The 22,570-nt window shown below is 35.6% G+C and overlaps 1 protein-coding gene across 4 annotated transcripts in view; it reads right to left on the bottom strand.

Moving 5' to 3' along the window:
* The window catches only part of LUZP2 (leucine zipper protein 2), a 390,997-nt gene extending 368,989 nt beyond the window's left edge, over positions 1-22,008 (bottom strand). For 2 of the 4 annotated variants that reach the window (XM_039865935.1, XM_039865945.1), the window contains exon 1: positions 21,401-22,008. Coding sequence is in view for 2 of the 4 variants with exons in the window: in XM_039865920.1 (XP_039721854.1) it covers positions 21,401-21,462 (62 nt within the window). In the remaining 2 variants the exon portion in view is untranslated. The remainder of the gene's footprint in view (positions 1-21,400) is intronic. The other 2 variants (XM_039865920.1, XM_039865928.1) reach the window with 2 other exon arrangements.
* Between the last annotated feature and the right edge of the window lie 562 nt (positions 22,009-22,570).

The following is a 22,570-nucleotide window of genomic DNA, read 5'->3' as shown; positions in this document are numbered from 1 at the left end:
TAGGTTTGCTTAAGATCGACTGTCACCTTCTGATGTTTCAGTCGTCAACTTAATGTTCTCATGACTATATTAAGGACACTCAACAAATGTTTACTAATAATATATGTTTAATAAACATTTACTAATTTTTAGCCATTTCTCTTAAATTTGTTTCAAGGAGGAAGAAGAGGCTGTACACACATGCCCTTTATTCAGGTTATTGTATTTTCTTATGCTTTCTTGAGGTAAAATATCTCTTACTTCTGAAACTATAATTGTCTATCCATAGAATACATCCTGACTTGTCCCAAACACATAAATCTAAGAACGTATTTACCTACTCAAATTCACATTAAATTATATTAGTTGGGGGTGGGGCTCCCTTTGCCAGAGCTGGAAGCAATGAGAGAGAAAAGGAGAGAGAGAAAGAATGGAAATAGAAATAGAATGGGAAAGAATGAGAAATAGAAACAAAGAGACATAGGCAGAGAAAGGTGTTTAAAGCCCACACTAAAATCAAGTGAATTAAGATTTCTCCCTAAAGATTCATAGAAAGGATAATATATCTTCAGATAACTTTTTTATTTTGTGTTAGGCCAAACTATAAATATAGAACGTTATAAGGAGAAAATAGGGACATCGAATGTTTTATCAAAATAATCAAAGGCCTTTCGCAGTTATGGCTAAAGTGATGAAGAATCTAGACTTTAGTTTCAGATATCTCTGGGCTTGAATTCAGGTTCCGCCATTGGCTAGCTGACTAACTGAAGAAAGTCTCTATTCCAAGCCTTAGTATACTCATCTATAAATCATATGCAATAAATTAAATTAGGCAGAGTTTAAATGAGGTAATATCTAACACATAAGTGCTATCTAATTATTTCCTATTATTATTTAATTAATTAATAAAGTATGGCGAATTAAAGGCCTGTTAATCCCTCCATCTCAAAGAACTGTTTCCTCTTCAACATTTCATTCTATTTCCCAAGTCAGTAGAACCTTAATGGATAGAAAGTATTAAGTAGCCCACATTTCAGAAACAGTTCCTGGAATATGTCATTTTAAAAACTAAAGGATGAAGAAAATTGTTATTTTATGGGAGAGAAATTATTTTCTTGGTAATAAAAGAACAGGACGTTGATACAATTAAAAAGAGCCTCTTTACGCCACAAGTGTTAGACACATAAAGGTTTTATCTTTCTCAAAATACAACATGAAAATGACCTTGAACACCAACATAAAGTAATTTTTTGATAACTCAAGATTAAATTATCTTTTAACCAACTTAAGGCAACTGATAAATCCAAATGTCTTAAATGGATTCTTAACAAAAAAAAAAAAATAGAAATTGGCTCAAACAATTAGATTTCTATGCAAGTGATGTGATTGACATCCTCTCTGAAATGGTTGATATTTTTGGAGTCCTTGTTTAGATGTGTAAGAAGAAATAAATGTGAAATTGAAGAAATAGGATGTTTTTCCATTAAAGATAATACATATACTATTGTTGATCTTTAGCTATAATTACTCCGACAGGCAACTGCCTTTTTCAAATAAGATTAAATGTATATGTTTCAACTTGTAACATAGAAGGCATGATTTTAACAAAACTTTGTGCTTTGAAATAGGAAGAATTACAAGAGAACAATAATATAGATAACAAGAAAATATCAAACCCAGAAAAAGAAAAAGGCACACAGAGAGTTTTCGAGCATGGATTGCATCACAGAGCTTATTCCATCTTGACTGGTCATAGAACCTCATGTTCATGTAAAATTTACTCATATTCCATAGAAATAGCTTTAGGTTTTGCATTTATTTCTATAACCGAAAGGTAAAGAAAAGTAGCACACATTAAACATGTCTAAGTGTCAAATATTTTTTTAAATTTTTTTTATTAGTTTCAAGTATACAGTACATTGATTTGACATTTATATAGTCTGTAAACCGTCCCTCTATTTGCTCTTTCTCTCCCCTGGCTCTCCACTTAGTGATCACATTAATCCAACTACATTCCCTATGCCATGCTCCCCAACCCCATGACCATCTATCTATTCACTTCTACTTTATATTTCTTTAACCCTTCACCCCATTTGACCAGTCCCTTAACCCTCCACCCCTCTGGCCATCATCAGAGTGTCCTCTATATTCGTGAGACTGTTTTTGATCAATTTGTTCTTTTTGTTCCTTAGATTCTGCGTATAAGTGAAATCATATTTATCTTTCTCTGCCTGACTTATTTCACTCAACTTAATAACTTCTAGGTCCATCCATGTCATTGTAAATGGTAGAATTTCATATTCTTAACTGGCTGAGTAATATTCCATTGTATATATAACCCATACTTTCTTTATCCAATCATGTTGATGGGCATTTAGGTTGCTTCTGTATTTTGGCTATTGTAAATTGTGCTGCCATGAACATAGGGGTGCATAGATCTTTACGAATTATCGTGTTGGTTTTCTTTGTGCAATTGCTGCGTCAAAAGGTATATCCATTTTAAATTTTTTGAGAAACCTCCAGACTGTTCACCATAGCAGCCGTACCAATTTGCAATCCCGCCAGCAATGTTAGAGGGTTCCCTTTTCTCCACATCCTCGCCAGCATTTGTTGTTCTTTGATTTATTGATGATATCCATTCTGACAGGTGTGAGGTGATATCTCATTGTGATTTTAATTTACTTTTGTCTGGTGATTAGTGACCTTGAGCATCTTTTCATATATCTATTAATCAGTTCTAACAGTTTTCTGGTGAAATCTTTAGGGTTCTCTATATGTAGTATCATGTCATCAGCAAATAGTGAGAGCTTTACTTTTTCCTTCCCAACTCAGATAACTTATTTCTCTTTCTTGTCTTATTGCTGTTGCTAAGAATTCTAATACTATGTTGAAGAGGAGTGGTGAAAGTGGGCATCCTTGTCCTGTTCCTGATCTTAAGGAAAACGTTTTTAGCCTTTCCCCATTGAGTGTGATGTTAGCTGTAGGTTTGCCATATATGGCCTTTATTATGCTGAGTTATGTTCCCTCTATTTCCACTTTGCTGAGAGTTTTTATCATAAATGGATGCTGGATTTTTTCAAACTAAGCGTCAGATATTTTTAATCTGTCATCTGTTAATTTTCACAACAAGGCTTTGAGGTTGGTTATTTTCTCAGTTCTAATGAAACAAACTCCCATAAAAAAATTTCAACAGCTCATCCAAGGTCACATAACTAGTCGTGTGGAAGACTGAGATTCAAACCCAGGTGGATAAGCTTCAGTCTTAAGACAACTTTCCTAAAAAAGTAAAGTCTAAGAGAGGCCCCCTTTGGAAATTGATTTACCCAAGTGAGTGAGTACTTTCAAAAACAGGTGATAAGAAAACATGATAGGTCAAAAATGGTCAGCAAGGAAGTGGTCTCAGCAGAAGATTAGCTTCACATGATCACTAGGGAAGCTTTGGAGCACAAATTGCACCAGAGAGGTAGACTCATATTGAGGCAGCGGGGGCTTCTGTTTTTAATCTGCATATTAGTCAGACACATGGTTGACTATAGAGGTTGGAGACAGGGTGCCAAGGGCCTGGGGGACAGAAGAATCATGGAAGAGGGTGCATGATACCCAGGGTGGAGGAGGAAGCCTAATTAGTCATAGGGGAGTGGGAGAGAAAGGGGAGAAAATACATTAGTACCCAGAAGTAGAAAGAGGGACCCTATTAGGTGAAGTTAGGAATGGGAGAAGGCATTGCTGAAAGAGGAAATAAACAAAATCCAGGATCGACAGAATAATCTCATTATGTGCAGAGCCATTTTTCTAGAGATAGGCATTTGCAGGCAAAAGAGCATTGGCAGATTGGGGCACTCCTAGTGAAGAGAATCTGGACCAAACACAAAGAGGATCCACTAAAATCTCAAAAGTCCATTACACTATGTTACCTCTTTATATGAATACTTCACATGCTAGGATGTTGAATGATGAAGAACTGAATTGATATCCTGTCAGCACACTGAAACATAAACTCTCTGTGTTATTTCACCTGTTTGCTGAATTCTCTTTAATTCTATACTTATCTTATGGAGATAGAAACTTAACTTTGACTTTTTTTTTTTTTTGTCACACGTCTATCCTCAGAGATCAGAAGTCCTCACCCTGGCACAGACAAAACTGTACAGTCATACAATTTTATACAAGGCTGAAGATGTGTGTGTGTGTGTGTGGTGTGTGCTCAAAAGCAGATCAGTAACTTATTTGGGAACCTAATAAAGTATTCTACTCATATTTGTAAATCATAAAAATGTAAATAGTGATAAGACATTAGCTATAAACTCAATATAGAATCTGCATGGGCTCCTCAAGTCACATAAACTTAATTTGTGTGACAAATATTAATCCAAATTTATGTAACCATAAGAAGGGGATTTTTCTTAGTGTGGAAAGTGGACAAATTGCCCATCTATTTTCCATACTCTTTACTATTCTGCTTATAAGCCCTGATTTTTAATTTCTTCTTCTTCTTCTTCATTAATCTTAGTGCTTTTATACATTGCTGTTCTCTTGCTGAAATTTATTTTTCCCAGGAGAATTTCTGCCTGAATACTTCTCTTTAAGTGTTGAAACCCATAGAAAAATCATATACTTCTGCGACATCTTCTGTAACTCTCTCCTCTCTATTCTCAGAGGTGGGACACTTTACTCTTCTGTTTGGGCATTTGGTCTTCTTCACATTCTACAAAGGGCTCATCTTATGTGTTTGGGCTCCCAAGCACTTAACATTACTTACTGTTATATATTATGTTCTTAATAAACATTAATTTAATTCATATATTCTTATTTGTTATTAAACCAATGAATTGCCAAGTTATTGCTCTTGCTTGTTGCCAAAAGTGTCATTTATAGCTCGGGGTCCTTGGGTTTAGGAAACTAAACCCTTACTGCAGGAAGACAGTAAGTTATGAAAAATGTGGCCTCACCAGCACAACTATGCACTCCCTTTTTATACCATACATCCTGGACTACTCCACGATAATTGGATAGCTCCTGCAACAGAGGCCCTGGATTAATTGGGTTAATTTCCAATAATTTATGACAGGTTTACTGGCTCTAGTCTCTGAGAAACAGAAAAGAATCAACCTCCCAGCGTCCTTCACTTGTTCTTCCTTTCAGAGCTCAAATGAGCAGAAACATCTTAATGACAGTGATTGTCTACTAAAACTTTTGGTCGTACTAATAGTTCATTCACTCTCCTCTTTGGGATTCCTGATAAAAAGTCATTTAAGAAACCCAGATTTTATTCTCAACCTTCAATAACGTAAGCCTGTCTCATCTATTCCTTTGTTTTATGAATTTGGCTTTCCTTAAGCTAGGTACTCCAACAGAACTGTTCTCATCTGAGAGTCTTATTCCAACAGCATTGCTTGCTCCAACACCAGAGGAGAATTATTTTAAATATTTTCTTGGTTATTAGTTTCATGTAATATTGCTGTGTTGTCATAACCTTATCTCCTCATTCTTGAAAATATCCAAAAATAGCAACAAAAAAACCCTCAAAATCTAACCACAGAATTGTTAATAATTTTATTTACATAAACAGCATAAATTCAGTTGGTTCCATATAAAGGTGGCACCATATCTTCCCTCACAAAGTGAAATTCATAATCATCCAGTTGTCAACTGGGCTTGAAGGAAACAGATATATTATTATGCATTTTCCCTTAATACCATAGCATGCCTTCCTTATTCCATGCTTTGGTCCCCTAGGCCTACCCCCTTTTCAGTTCCCCTGAGATGTGGAGACTGTTTATTTATTCAAAATCATTTAGTTGTAAGGCAAGCTCACTTATTCTAAATTTATTCTTATATTACTATAACCTTGGTTTCACTATAAATGAGGAATAAGAGAACCATCATCACCCACTATTTACCTCTCTCTGCCAGTTTCCCTTATATGTCCTTTTTATTGGCAGAAAAAAATAAAAATAAAAACAACTGAAAGCAGTCACTATCTGCATTTGGTGGAAGATTTCTCTTTCACCAGTTGAGACTCCTCTTCCAAAAGCTCTAACACCACAAGCATCTGTTTATGGGCACTGTGCTCACCACTAATCCATAGACATTCTATTTTTCAAAGGTCTGTTTTGTTTCTCCCCTTCCCCGAGACATGCTTCTTATTTTATTACAAAACACAGCCAGGAAACTGATGACACTTGCAGAATGTACTATGCTTGTACACATCAAAACACTACATCAGTTTCATTCTCACTTGGTCCTCCACTTAGCATTCTGCCTGGCAACATCTATTTTCCCAGCCAATCACCTTTTCATCAATTCTTCTGGATAAACACTTCCTACATTCAGCCTCTGAAAGATTATGGGTAGACAAAAGCAAGTGTTTTCCTGAAAGAGCAATTCACGCTTTTCTACCAGAATTTAGCCTTTGCTTGGTGCTAGCTGGATTCATCCACCGAGTTCCATGGTGCAACCTAGGCTTCAGAATCAAAGGCTGGGGTCCAAATCCTAGTCCTACAATGTACTGTAGCTATAAGAGATGATGGACAGAGGAAGCCACAGACAAAACCATATAGATTTTGTATTATACAGGTCTCGAGAATATTTTAAAAAATAATCTTTATACTTTTAATTCTTTAAAGAGACAGTAACAATAAAAAAATTTCAAAGTGACTATTGATAACTTTATGTTTTCTTAATATTTGAAAGTGCTTTAAGACATAGTATTGGCCCAGAACGAATCTCTTAATTGCTACAATGATTATAAAAATAAAATAAAACTTTACCAATGATTACTACAAAATCATGACTAACCACCTTATGACTCTGAAGATTTTCTTACATGTATAGATATTTACAGCTCAGACATGATTAAATCTTTTGATCTTTTGTGAATTCAAGAGCAGACAAAAGTGACTCTATTTTTTATTTGGCATGTCAACAAATACAATTTTAATTCATATATTTTTTTTCAGAATGTTTTATATTGGTTAGGTAAGCTCATAATCATGATGAAGTTCTCTCAGTTTTTTTGAAAGACTGATGCTGGGTTGGCAATAAAATATGTAATGTGAGTATTGTTGCTTGCTTTTTGTTTTTCCTTTGTTTTGATTGCACTATTAAATAATTGTATCACTTTTGGTAAGTTACTTAATATCTAGGAGCCTCAATTTACACATTCATAAAATGAAGGGCTGATGTAGAAATTAAAGACACATTGAAATCTAAAATGTTATGATTCTGACAGGTTAATTCTATCAATATTTGACCACTACCACTATTTGGTTTCTCAGTCTCGAAGTATCACTACATCCTTCAGTAACCCTGTGAAGACATCTAGCCCTTTGGCCTCTTCCTTTGCTTCCAGCATCGACTTGACTTCACTTCTTTCCCTGGTCAGCTTAGTACCCATGATCCATTATTTCAATCACTGTGTCACCAAACCCAGTTGAACAAAACTGTATAGAGAAATTTCTTCAACCTTCTTTTTTTATTTCTTGGGAGAAGGTTCCTTGCAAGGGGAAGAATTTGAGAAAATGGTAGCCCTTGGTAATACAAGAGCTAAAAATAAAGAAATGAGGATGTTAGTTGAATGTCATCACAGTGTGATCTGGAGGTTCACCTAAATAGTAGACATAATTCCTTTAAAAATAGCATCACTTATTTAAAGATTAAAAACGTTTTATATATTCTCTTTCTACCCTCCCCCGACCCCCCAAAAAAGCACAAGGAATAATGAAGCAAAGAGTCTGATTTTTTAAAATTGATATTGACCTCGATCCCCCGGCTGAGATATCTGGATTTTCCAATGTAAAGTTTATATATAAGTAACTTTCCACCTCCAAACTTCTGCCTCTGGCAACCATCAAACTATTCTCTGTGTCTATGATTATTATTATTATTATTATTAATTATTATTATTTATTTTTTTTAGATTTCACATTTAAAAGAGATCATAAGGTATTTGTCTTTCTCTATTCGACATATTTCACTTAGAATAATGCTCTTGAGGTCTTCTTCGATAAATACCCAGAAGTAAAATTGCTGGGTTATAAAGTAGTTCTATTTTTAATTTTTTGAGGAACTTCCATACTGTCTTCTATAGTGGGTACACCAATTTTCATTCTCACCAACAGTGCGTAAGGATTCCTTTTCTTCCACATCCTCACCGACACTTGTATTTCTAATCTTTCTGTTGGTCATCTGTGTTATCTTCTTTGGAAAAATGTCTATTCAGATCTTCTGCTCATTTTTTATTTAGATTAGCTTTTCATTTGTTTGTTTTGCTATTGAGTTGCAGGAGTTCTTTATATATTTTGGATATTAACTCTTTATTATATATTTGATTTGCAAATATTTTCTCCCAGGCTGCTTTTTAATTTTGTTGATGGTAAGAGTCCAATTTTAATTATTTAGTAAGCATTTAAGCACATATTTAAGTGCTTGTTATGTGTAAACCACAGTATAAGGTCATAAAATACATGCGAACCTTGCCTTTAAAGTGGTCACCTTCAGAAGACATGCACTAAGTTCAAGGTTTGACAATTTACTGGAATTATTTTATTGTTGGTAAATATCTAAGAGTCACATAAAATAATTATTAATTATAAATATCCCTATTTTTTAAGCTCAAAATATTCCCTAGTTTGTTCTCATCACTTAGCCCATGTCCCACTGATATAAGCTTTTACCTTACCTATCAATTAAAACAGTGACTCTCATTCAGCAAATATGCCATAAAAAATATTCTAGTGAGAGACACCCACCTTCTAATTCATTGTAGTTTAAAGGGAAACACTTCTTTTGGAGTAATGAGAACTATTTAACTGAAAGAGAATTAGAGAAGTTGTCAACAAAGAAAACAAAGCTACTATGACAAAGCTTCAACATCTATTCTCCCTTTTCCTTAGTAACGAAGCCCTGATTTTTACTGGAATACATCGCCCACATAAAAAGATAAAGTCTCAGCTTCCATTTGATCTGGGTAAAGCCATTGTACTTTCTAGCAAATGAGAAGTATTTATAAAAGAGAGACGCTATATCCTTCCCCCAAGCTGCTCTTTAAAAGGGTGATCTGAGCTTTAGCAGCCCTCTCGGACCATACATGCTGGCAAGGGCCTCTGCAGAGCAGAGACCTGGATGGAGCCTGGGTCCCTGCTGACAGGGCCAACTTGACTATTAGGCACAGTGGGCATAGTGCCTTGGTCTATAATACTTTTAGGAGCCTACACATTAAATTTAAATTGAAAAATAAACGAGTTAAGTAAATATAATATATTAAGCTATAATACATAATATTAACATTTATATTGATATATAACACAGTCACAAACATTATACATATGCTTGATGGAGTTGATAAAGGTAAAAGTACCTCAGGACCACAAAAGGTATAACATAGCCCTGCTTTCTGACCATGGAGAATAAACCAGCCCTGCATTTTCTACCTGTTCATTTCATGTGAGAAAGAAGTAAACTTTTATTTTGTGTAAAGTACTGTAATCTGTAGTTCTCTGACACATCCAAGAAACTGAATCTTAGCTAATTAAAGTGGTAAGGCCTACAGGCAGGTATCCACATCAACCTACAAAATGTACAAAATTATAAGACCTAAACCATATATGACAAAAATGTCCAATACTGCATATGCACCACCTCTTTTAATTCTGCCAGGCTGGTACCCTTTGCTTCATCTTCCAAAACTGAAAACAAGGAGTACCGCAACTTAAAACCAGGCTGCTTTTAAGCACCGGACTCTGCTCTTTTCTTTAAGGCACAGGAGTTGCCAACAGGAATGTTACAAAATGCATTTTTGTATTTCCTCAAAACGTATATGTTGAAACTCTAACTCTCACTGGGATGAAATTAGGAGCTGGGGCCTTTGAGAGGTAATTGGGTCATGAGGCTAGAGCCCTCACTCTGAGATTAGCGCCCTTATAAAAAGAGCCCCTGGAGTGTGATTCCTCTCTCTCTCTGAATTCCATCACATAATGATGCAAAGAGAAGACAGCAACAGTCTGCAAACCAGGAGGAATGCTCTCACTAGACACTGGATCTGCCAGTACCTTGATTTTGGACTTGCCAGCCTCCAGAACTGTGGCTTAAGCCATCTAATCTATGTGGCTTTGTTACGGTAGTCCAAGCAGACTAAAACAAAGCAACTCTGTCTCTTTTTACTGCAACTTTTTAGGTCCCAAGGTAACTCTGAGACTGTGAAAGTCGAGCTCAGAGCCCTGGATCTGGGCCACCTATCTGTCATTACTAATGATATCCTTATCGATAAAAAGAGGTTATTACTAATTGCTACACAGGGTGATGTGGAATATATGGACATGTATACAAATTTGAATTTGAATTGTATAAAATGTCAGATATTAAGTCTCTATCACATGATGCCTATTCCCCTCTTTCAGGTCTGTCCTTGAGAATTCCTTTAATATGATGTCAGCTGAGAAAAAGATTACATAGGAAAAATAGTTACATTATTAAGTTTTTAGGGAGGAAAGTGGACACATAGGAATCACTGTAATGATGAGTGGAACCAAACCAACAGTAGTGTATTACCAAACAAAACCTATTTTAAGGATAAATTCTCAGAAAAATGTAAAATATCTATATGTACTATATATAATTTACTAAAATTGTATATATTATAATACGTAGTATGTATACTATATAGTTAGTATTAGGTACACACATGCATATATGCATAAACATACATCCATATCATGTATATACATACAACATATATAGGTTAATTATTGTGATGTGAAATCAAGCCTTTTTTTAGATATCAATTTTGAGATGAATGCTTCAGTCTATATATGGGTTAAATCAAGAACAGAGATATGACTAAACTGTACTTTGTGCTTCACAGTGCCATCTTCTGACTATCTGTGGAAGTCCAGTTTCAGTAAAAACGTTAGCACTTCAACTTCCTAAGGAAAATCTGGCTGCTCTTATTACTATTATTATGGTTATTATTATTATTACTATTAGTAGGTCAGCATTAAAAATGGATTGAGTTCAAATAACGAGTCTGCTGCTTTTCACATCTTTAAAACAAAAGGTGACATTATTTAGAGTGTGAGGATGCTATGTGGGTTTCCATACAAACAGGGCATAAAACTATTGTTCACTGGGACCCCTGGCCCACACATCCACATGTGTATATGATACAAGTCCCTTTTTTACACTAGTCTCCATGGATTCCAAATAGCTTCTTTCTTTCTGAGTTAGTTCCCAAATGCCTGACACGGCAAATTTTGGTGTTAACTTTTATTGTCATGAACCTGGAGTTCATGAGTTCAAATTCTACCTCTACCTTGCAGCAATCTTATAACCTTCGATATATTAACCTCTCTAATCTTTAAGGTTGTAATCTATAAAGTACCTTTATGAAGTATGGAAAAGCATTAAATAAACCCACCATAGAGAACTGCGTCGTACAATTTTTATACATAGAAAACAAACAATAACCTTAAACTATTGTTGTAACTTGAAATTTTAAATTATGAATCCAAGCAGTTGTAATAGCTACCTGGAATCAAACAGGTAGAAAAGCCGCATTTAGAACGCAGGTTAGTTTGATTCCTACCACATGTTCCTAAGCCCCATAGTTAAAATTTGGATGCCATCTGGAGTTATGCACTGTAGCTCACTGGTGTGACTTCAGAAGACAACATCCATAAATAAAGACAATATTATAAAAATAAATTACTTCCTTCCACAATAAAAATAAAATAAACATTATTTTAGTTAAAACTTTAAAGACAGCATCTTCTGTCATCTTTGGTTGTGTGCTTAGAGGATATCTGACAGGTGGTTACATTTTTCTTCCCTTCTCTCACTGAATAAATCTGAACCCACAAATGAGGCTGACACAGACTGACATCTGCTCATTCCAGTGCTCTATGTCTACACTACACACTAGGGGGCGCTGTAGCATAGTGGTTAAGAACACTACTTACCTACCAGTTTATAACTTTGGACAAGTAATCTAACCCCTGTGTGCCTTAGTTTACACCGTATAAAATAGAGGCAACATCGGTAACAAACTCAGAAATTTATCGTGAGGATTAAACAATCTGCTTTTAAGGTATTATAAAATTGATAATAAATTGTTATTTATTATCATATCGTCATTTGAGTTCTTTCTTTGTTACTCCAGGAGAGCTAACTGTTACGCAGAGAGGAAATGAACTATAGCGTTATAGGTGTCATAGTTGTACATTCTGTTTAATACCGAAAATTAATTGAAAACAATTGTTTTTTCACATCTTGGAAACAAAACTGCCGTTAATGGGAAGAGGTGGGGATGGGGTAAAAGACCAAAACTTTTATTTTTACCAGGCTAAATATTATTCTACTTGGTTTGAAAACTCAGATTTCCTGCCCCAAGTAGAAAACAACAAGCATTTATATAGCTTCATGTTTAGGTCTTGGTTTTAATGAAACCAAGGTATAACTTTTTATGATATAACTTGAAGTGATAAATGTGAGGTGGGAGGTGGAGTTAAGTTTTCATTCTTTTCGATGTATCTGTAAGATTTCACCTTGCTGTCAAGTGCTTCCTAAATAAAGTATGCCCCCTGATAAATCCATGTGATACAGTTTTATATCATTTAGTTTATTTGAGCATTTTCTCGGCCTTTTGCAGAAAGGTACATGAGGCAGAGAATTATTTTCATGTAACTTGACTGATAAACACAGCCTGATATATGACAAGATATTACATTTATTTATATACATGTGAAAATAGGTGTGATTTTTGTCAAAACATCACCAGTTTTTCCAAGCTCCTAGCTTCATCTACAATTTCCATGCTGAGTAAATGACAAAGCGATTAAGGTGTTCTAGACTCTATTGTTCTTAAATATTGCAGCGGTGATTTCCAAGCTTTCATGTACATTAGAAGCATCTGAGTTCCACATTTAAGTGAAAATTATTTGTCTCCTTCCTCAGATAATTTAATTCAATATATTTGGGATAAGGACCAGGAAGTTGCCTTTTTAACAAGCACTTCTGGTAATTCTGATTTAGGTACACTGAGGATTATACTTTGAGAGACAATGATCTGAAAACATGTATGTTTTCTATACAGAAGTATTAGAATTAGCTGGCAAATTTTTATATTCAAAATAAAGGCTTCGATTTGGCATTATTCTTAAAAATAATGAATTTCTTTAGCTAATTTATTTTAAGATTTTAGGTAGCCAGTCCTACCTCATGAAAAATAATTATTTGCCAATGTGGTTTAATGTCAGCATTCTTATTTGTATTATACATTATTATTTTCCTTCAGTATGTATTTGTACAGAGATCAGTTTCTATAGGCAGTGCTATAGTTTCATTCGGAGAGTAATTCTCAGAAATGAGCTAGGATCTGATCACTTTCCACCTGGGAGAATATGGCTAAGCATTTAATGTGTCCAAAATTCAGTCTTTGTAGTGATAAAACATATATAAATATAATGTATTATAAGGAAACAAGGGTTAAGCGACAGAGAGTAAGCATCTAGCATAATTCCAGGGTAATAATCCTCAAAAATATTGGCTGAACCTCTAATTTTCATGTCGTCTAAAAGGACTGATTGAAATTAAAATATATATAAAACACTCAAAAGGGATTCAATATCTTTCAATGTTTTTCTAAACTGTAGTGTCAGAAAAAGAACAGTTTGACCCCATTTTTATGTGAACTTCTTATTTGTAGAATGAGCTCACATTTCACTTTGTGGCATCTGGAAAAAAAAGCTACATGCTCTTAGCAATAAAGCTTCCTCAACCATATCTGCTTCTTGCCAACATGTCACTTCAATTTTTCAGGCATTTTCTTGTTTCTTTTATAATTCAGATCATTTTGTTTTCTTTATCCTGCCCAATACTAAGGGCTTAGTTTACTGCAAGGACCAGCAATGAATAGTTGCAAACATTAGAGAAAAGAAAATTAAAAACAAAACAAAACAAAAAAATATATAAAGGCAAGTACTGGAGAACTTTCCTTTCTACTCCTGCCATCTCGGTCTAATCACACAGCATCCAAAGAGCCCTGTGTGCTGGATTTCTCATTTCCCTCTGCCATCTCAGCTCCTTCCCTTCTACCATTCTGTGGAGATCATGACCAGCCTGACCCCACTGTAAGACCACTTATAAAAGTCCAGGACCCTCAACTTGTCAAAAGGCTTGTTGATGTTTATGCTGTCCTAGTTTAAGATATGTCTCTTTGGTCCTGCCATCTTAAGGTAAACTTGAAAAATGAACCTTCTTTTAAGTCATTAATGTTATATTATGGTCATATAATGTAATAACTATATTTAATGTTTAACCAGGTTAGCAACATCATCTGGAGCTTTTGGATTCAAAATAGGAGCTATGTCAGGTAATACAGATTTTCTTTTCTTTTTTTCTTGAGAATTCTATAGGCGTTTAAATAAGTTCTCCTAACTGATATTGGTTAGGATGATTCAGAATTGACTTTCACATTGGCCTCAAATCATTTGCATGAGCTTGGAGGAAAACATATTGAGTTGTATTTCTCTATACACACTAGCTTATTCAATCCTCTTGACCAATCTATGAGAGAGGTACTGTTATCACCTCTTTATTGATGAAAAAAAGGTGACTAAGAAATGTTAATTGACATTTCCAAAGTAAGATGAAATCTATGACTGTCTGATCCTAAAAATGTTAGATAAATATAAATTGCTCATAGGCTATGATGAAAGTATAGAGACATATAAACCAAATGAAAAGCAGTGTCGTCAAACATCAAAGTGGGAAGTGAACATATTTAGAAACTCATTTTGGTAAGGTAGTTAAATATGCTGTCATTTGAACAATACCCAACAGTTGCAGCATAGACTTAATAGAAGAGAAATATATAAGCAAATATCTAGGTAGGAACTATATTTATAGGAAATAGTTTCAATGAAAAATATACCAAAGGCATCAAAAATATCATCTTACAATAGAACTGAGAGATCAACAAGAACCATCATAGGTGTATCTCTTTTGTACAAAGGTGAGAACTCATTAATGACTCTGCTTTGAATATTGAAAATGACCTAGAATCTTTTTTTAGGCCAGCTCGCTCTTCAAAAAATAATTGAATACAGGTGAACAAATGATGTTCAACAACTCATTACTATAATTCCCTTTGAGTATACCCTGTTCTATCTTGATTACACGTGGTCAATTAGTTTTAAAATTAGTTTATACTCCACAATAATTAAAATAGTTCCAAATATATTGTGTGTACCAACCATACAAATGTGTCTTGATTACAGAAGAGATATATCATAGAGAACAGTCAGATGACAGAACAGAAAGTGGATTGGGGCTACTTCTGTGTTCTCGTTTTGGTTTTTCTCTCTGGCCTTAGACAAGTCTCAGTCACTGGAACTCAGCTTTCTCATCTCGAAATGAAGGGCTTTGGACTAAGACGCGACCTTGTATTCACAGCATGTTTCCCAATAAGAGACTCTTTAAAGTATACTCAGAGATTAAAACACTCTAAAGCAACACCAAAAAAGTCAAACATAATTGCAGTGCAGTCACAATCTATGCTATACAATGTTTCCTGGCATTTATGAAAGCATTCTCAGAGCAGTTTACTTGGTTGACCTTCAGCTTGTATCTGAATGGAATAGTTTACTTTTGCTGTTCTTTGCCTCTTATAATCATGAAGCAAGATTCTTAGATATCCCACTAAAATGTGTCCTCTATCTGATGCAAACTCTATGATCTATGCCTTTTATTTCCCCTTAGCAGAAAATTATACCCAGTCCTACGATCCACTCAATTGACAAATGTCAGCAACACACATTCATACACACAGTAATCTATGGCAAATATATATATATATTTTCATTTAATAATTAGAATTTCATGGCACAATTATGCGTAGTTTGTGATAAGGTATATACAAACTAGTTGAGACTAGATGATTTCTAAAATTGTTTTCAAAACTGGGTTAGTATAAAATCTCTTTTAGATAATGATTCTTAGGACATGTAACACTTGGGATTCTTTTATATCAATGGTTCTCAAATTGTTCCCAAAAGTAGGGAAAAAATCTTAGTGTTACCTTTTCTTCCTTATATTTTCTAAACGTCTGTACCTTTTATAGATTGCTAATACATGATGAAATCCATTAACAAGTAGAAAATAACGTGGTAGAAACTTTTATATCAACCTTGCCCATGTAGTTTGAAAGTTTCCCTTTTTGTTCATTGACACCTGTCCTCAGGGCTTTAATTTCATATTACAATGTATGCTCTAGAAATGCAATGAAATTTGAAACATATATAAGTAGCTAAATATATACTTTAGTGCTAAATCACCTTCTGTGTGATTAGATTAAATATTGCTGTTTTTATAGCATTCACCAAAGTACACAGCACCATCTAGGAACTTTGCCACCAAAACATTTTTGAAAGAGCCAGCCTAATTACCAGATATTCCTAATTATTTCTCCTGCTTCCTCTCTTCTATGCCAATATTTTCTTTCTTTTGGGTGATGACTGTGATTCTTGTTAATTTTGTGTCATTCCATTGATTTGTATCCAAGTTTTCATTTGTTCTCTTATGTCTAGATCAATCACGGATCCAAAGATTTCATGAAAATGGTAATAACAATATAGTAATAGCTGCACAGTCTGATCCCATCGAGTATGGTAAAGTCTTTTCCCAGGTGAACTCCTTCAGTCTTTACCACACCCTCTCAGGTAGTTTCTATGAGTAGAGTCCTATGTTCTACGTGGGAAAACTGGACAGAGGTTAAGAAATTTACCTAACATTACATAGCTAGGAAGTGATGTACCATATTAAAGTTGATTATAAAATATAATTTCTCTCATTGTCCTTGGAAAGCAGAAGCTCCTTTGGTACTCCTTAATGGGCATTATTCATTCTTTCCTCTATTCACACTTAGAACTTTGTTATAAACGTTTATTTTTATCCACTTTTGTCTTATATATAATTATTTCTGTACATGACTAGATTATGGGGGCATGCATTTGTAACTATTATTGTATTGCCCTGATGCCTTATGCAATAACTGACTAATTGCAGGCACATGTTTAATACATGATCATTAACACAGCAAAGATATCTCTAAAGGTTATAAAGACAAATTTAAATGGATTTTTTGGATTTTCTAGAGAAGTAAACTTAGTATTAAACATTATGTTTAATCATGTTACTTAAATGATTTAGCCCTATTTATTAAAGGAATTTTCCTCTATAAGTCAGTCAAAGATAGGCATACACTGCACAAGTAACAAACATGAGAAAATCTCATTTCACAGAACCATATACTGCTCAGCAGTTTTAGTGGTTTTTTGCTTCCTGGTCGTTAGGTCACTTTCTTTCTTTGAATTATATAGAGTGTGGCCTAGGGCAACTGTACAGTCAAATCATAAGTGGTTGAGGGGTCCCTTTCATTAGTCATAAAGAAAATTTAAACTATAAAGATAATCCTCCAAGAAGTCAGTTTAAAAAACGTTATTTGAAATAGGCAACTAAGGTCCAGAATTGAAATTTGAAAAGTCTAAACAGTTGCTTGTTAATATCTCTGTAGCTTAGAAAGGACATGTTTTTAACTAAATTACATGGAATGGTGTAATTCTTATCATAAAAAAGTATATGTGGGGTCAGATTAAAGTGTGTGTGGCAAAATTCACTTTGTACGAGGCTTCAGAAAATAATCTCATATTATTTCAGATTAATTTGGGGGCGTTAAAGTAAAAATGCTTCTTATATCAAATTTACTTGCTTAAAAATAAAAACTTTTGGCGCTTACTGTGTCTTCATTGTGATTCTCACCTTTTCTTTATCCTATACATCAATTTGATTCTGAGGTTAGATTAAAACACAGAGCAAATAGGAGCCTGGGACATCTTCAATACACAGTACCCTCTAAAATTAGATTCCAAAGTAAACATGTGGTGTGACTGCTGATCAGAGAGCCCAGGGGAGATCTATAAGGTGACTCTTATTGCGAGGTCTATAACCAACCATCTGCTTAAAAGTTCTTGCTTGATGGAAAACCACCAAGAAGTCAGTAGACCTTCACTCTTCCCCTGCCATGCTTTTCTCCCCATTAAGTAATTTAAAACTCAGTAAACCAAAGGCATCAAGGGTAGAATCACAGCATAAAGGAACAGAGGTTCAGTAGCCTAAAGCACAAGGTTTCTCCAGCACTCCATGTGTCCCTTTTCACTGAGAAGTTCTAAAGACTTTTTTCACCCTACTATTCCTTTCAATACCTGTACTACTTCTTTCTGAAGTGAATTGCTGGCTGCCTTGGAATCGCAATTTAATCCTTCTACAGAACAATGCTATTTAAAAAGTACAGTCATTCTACTCTGCAGCTATTAAACCAACACATTTGTTTTCTCTGACCACATTTATTTTACACAGGTTAAATGTGTTTTTGTATTAACTACATTATTTACAACATTAACTTATATTTTCTGAACTTATATGTGTACTTTCTAAACAAAAGAGAAAATATATTAGGAAATTAAACAGCTCTTTTTTAATTCTATGGGGTTTATCAGTAAAACAGAAAACAATTTTTGACTATTGTTGAAGGTGAACATTCAGTTTTCTTTCAAGACAAGTAAAGTAATTCTGATTACGAGGCATTGATGTTTACTTTGGTGAAAAATATGGAATTTTTGTGCTTCTGCAGCTAATGTTGGTACAAACAGGTAGGAATGAGGAGCAAACAAAAACAGAAAGCTATTCAAAAATTTGTATTTAAAACTTAGAATTGTTTTAGAGTTTTCATTCCTGTGCGTAGAATACTATAATATAGCAACTTTCTCTAATTGCTCCATTCATTTTAGTGAAAACATTCCTGCGTTCTAAAACAGAACTGAACTTTAGCAAAGTATTAAAGAGCTATGCCCAGAAAAAACAATGTCAAAACAAATACAGATCTACATTCCTCACACTTTGAAAAAAATTTGACAATTTGAGACAAGTGAGAAAACCCAAAGACTAGAGGAAAATCTAGCAAGAGCCACATTCTACTAATGTATTCAATTTAATCTAAGCGCGTGAAATGCCATTTACTTCACATACAGGACCCACTAAGAAACTAAGTTAACAGAAGTCTTTGGCTAGAAAACTGATGGTCACAGGTGGCCATGGCTGAGCTACACAGTTTTTCTCAGCAGGACAATAAGCGCACCTCTACTGGTACAACTATTCTTGCAAACCTGTTCAGTTTAGGTTCTAATCTGCACATTAACCATACATCGACAAGAACTCTTAACTGTTGCAAAGAGAATGGCCTTCTGTTAGAGTTCATTAAAACATAATCTCTTCTTGCAAAAATGACATACTGATAGTACCATATTCATTTTTAAATTTGCTCACTGTCACAAGGTCATCTGAGTATATAGTAAAATAAATTACTACAGAGTAATCACAATAACAGGACATGCCACTGATTATGAAAAGTTCAGTTTTAATGAACAAGTCCAGCATGTCCTTTTTGTTGAGTTAGCAAGAAGGCAAATTTAAAGACCTGTCATGGTTTTCACATACAAATGACATTGAAGAAGTTTAATATCTAAAGTAAACTAGGAATGACTAATTCTAGTTTTTGTTGTAATAAATATGATGACTATTTTTTTAAATTATCCTTAAAAAATTAACACTTTCATAAAAGGGAAGATGATTGCTCTTTGTCTCTCTTTGTATTACATAACCAACATTAAAACTTCAGAAGCTAAAGACTGTAGAGCCTTCTGAGTCACTTAGATTATAGCATCCTTATAAAGCAAATGTACTTTTGGAACACTAGAGATTTTTACTGTCTTTAAAAATCACTTTGGTCTAGGTTTTTATTGTTTAAATATTTATTATTATATGTAATGTTGATAGACATCTACTTAAGTGTTCAAACTTTGTTTTCTAGAAGATTCCACATGTAATTATTAAACCACAACACAACAGTTTAGAATAAAGAGCAAGACACTTCAAAGAATAACTGTGATGCACACTATGCATGGAGTTGTTTACAACTAACCACACAAATTAAAATGGGATCTGTAATAGCAGCAAATTATTAAAGTAATGGGTAGCAAAGTGATTTTAAAATCGTCTGTATTTTGTGAACTGAAGTGATCAGCAACCCTCAGAGAAAGTAAAAAACAGAACTCATTTTACTTTAGTCAGGGAAAGTCACCTGAGCTTTGTTTGCAAGAAAACACTAAGTTCATCGACTATGTGAGCTAAATCTAACAGTCCTCATACTAAAAGGAAAGTTTGGTTACAAGAGCCTGAAGGAGGATATGCAGGTTAGGAAAGGACTCAAGAATTTTATTGCCTTGTTTTTTTGTTGTTGTTTTTTTTATAGATAGAGTTTTCTTCATACTTTTTAATTTCAGAAGTAGAGATATAACCCTTTATCCCCTTTCATTTTCCATCAGATGCACAATCAGATAATGTTTCCATTCACATAGATTTGAAAAGATCTTCACCCTGTGTGGGTTATTTTATTTTATAGTCGCCAAGGGAAGGAGGTTGTTGCCAATATGATGTTAAGGGCATGCAAAATAAAGTCTCAGTCCTGGGCAATGAAACAGTCCACCCTTGTGTTGCTCTTGTGGAAGAAGAATACAAGCCCATGACCAACTTTGGGACTTGATCAACAGTGGGGAGTCACAAAACTCTTTTCAATCACTGCATTTTAAACCTCCATTTAATAGCTCCTCTGTACTGGGGCTTAAAGTCCTATCTATGGCCAGTGATGGAGTACACAGTACTTAATTGTTTCTGACCTGGGTCTCTGCATCAGCACTCTGAGTGTCTTCTAACTTTTAATCACCTTGTATACTCCTTAATTAGACCTGTTCACAAGACAGCTAAATGAAAATGCCTTCCACTAAACCTGCTCAAGACGTTAAAACAGACCCTTTCACAAAGTCCAGGAACTTTCGTGCAAGTCTTGCCATCTTCCAGGATTTATCATTTTTCCCTTGTTCCCTGTACCTTAAAATCTGACACACTTTGGGGAGGAGGAAGCCCTGTGACTATTAAGACAGCTTCAATGTAAAGACACTGCCTGGTGACAATTCCCTCCTTGTCTCTCTATGTTCTTTATTTTGGTCGGTTACTGAGTGGTATCTTTTGCTTTTACTAGTGCTGGAAGGAAAGAACATGCAGTCTGTGGAAGGGAAAGCTTTTGGTCTCCTCACTGGGCGAAATGCTGAGACTTTCTCCAAGGACTGGGGTAACTCGAAAAGGGCTCTGCTCTCCTGAAAGGATTTCAGAACCCTAAAAATAGAGAGACTCTCTAACTTGGGTGGGAGATACAAACAGCTGAAGTGGCTGTCCTTGGCCCCCACAGGTGACCTGCAATAGGACCAACCTGCCAGCAGCGCCCCTTGGCTCAGGTCCCTCACGCTCCCGGACTCACCTAGTGCTGAAGACCAGCGCAGGCAGGAGAGGCAGCAAGTAGTGTGCTGGGCTGAATTTCATTCTGTCGCCTGCCGGGGTCCTCCTTCCCTCGCTGCCTTCGCTCTCCCTCGTCGTCCGGGTCCTGTCGCTCCTCGGTGCCCGGCTGTGTCCGCTAACGGAGATGAGCCCTCTCCAGCAGGTGATGGAAAGAAACGGACAAACGGACAGACGCCTCGCGAAGGCAGGCACTGAGAGCGGGGAGTATCTTTGGGAGTGATGTCACCAGCGGCGAGTCGAGCCCTGCCGGGGATTGTTCGGCGCCAGCGCTCCCGAGCCCGGAGGGCGCGTTGTCACTCGCGCTGGAGGCGGTGCGGGGAGAGGGGGTGGGGTGCCCAGCGATGGCCCTGCGCGCTCCGGTCAACGGGCTGCGCTCAGCCGGCTGCTCGCCCACGCGGGGCTGATCATTTATTCCCGTTTTCCCCGAGGATGGGGAGGAGCGGAAAGAGGTCGAGGAGAACTCTAATCTGCCAGTTGTTGAACCAGCGTACTCCGCAGGAGGTGAGACAATTCACTGGGAAAGACTATCAGACGCTTAGAGTCACAGGCAGGTGTCCCTCACCTGATTGAGCCATGTTTGGAAGAACGTCGCTGTGGAGATAATGTTTAAAATATTATTCTAATTAAAAATACACAATGATTTGCCTGATGCGGAAGGAAGGACAGCAAGAGTAAGCAGCGTCCAGAATATACCCTAAGCCTATAACGCTATCGAAAGCTTCTTAGTCCGCACATGTGTACTGTAAAGAGGTTTCAGGACCAGTAGGACATCTGCTGCTTCTGAGGTTGGAAGATTTCTGATCTTCCTCTGATTTCAATTTGTCCACTTGTACTAGCAACTGGCAGTGGGGTTGGAGCTGGTGGCCCAGTTTCACTCACCTGAAGAGGCCTTTTCTTCAGGTGAGGAGACATAACTGAGTAATTCACCAACATGTTAACAGTATCGGAAGGCAGGAAATCTTATATGTCATTTTATTTTCTACATTTTCCAAATTCCTATGATGGACATCTGATATTTAATAAGCTTTATTTTGAAAAATTGATTAGTAAAATTAAATAACACAACTCTAATACAAAATAGCATTTTGCAAATGCAATTCTGGAAAACAGCCAACTTCATCCACTGATGTTG

This window comes from Pteropus medius, unplaced genomic scaffold (assembly GCF_902729225.1).
Source record: "Pteropus medius unplaced genomic scaffold, Ma_sr-lr_union100, whole genome shotgun sequence".
Classification (NCBI taxonomy): Eukaryota; Metazoa; Chordata; class Mammalia; order Chiroptera; family Pteropodidae; genus Pteropus; species Pteropus medius.
This window is presented reverse-complemented; position numbering and strand designations above follow the sequence as displayed.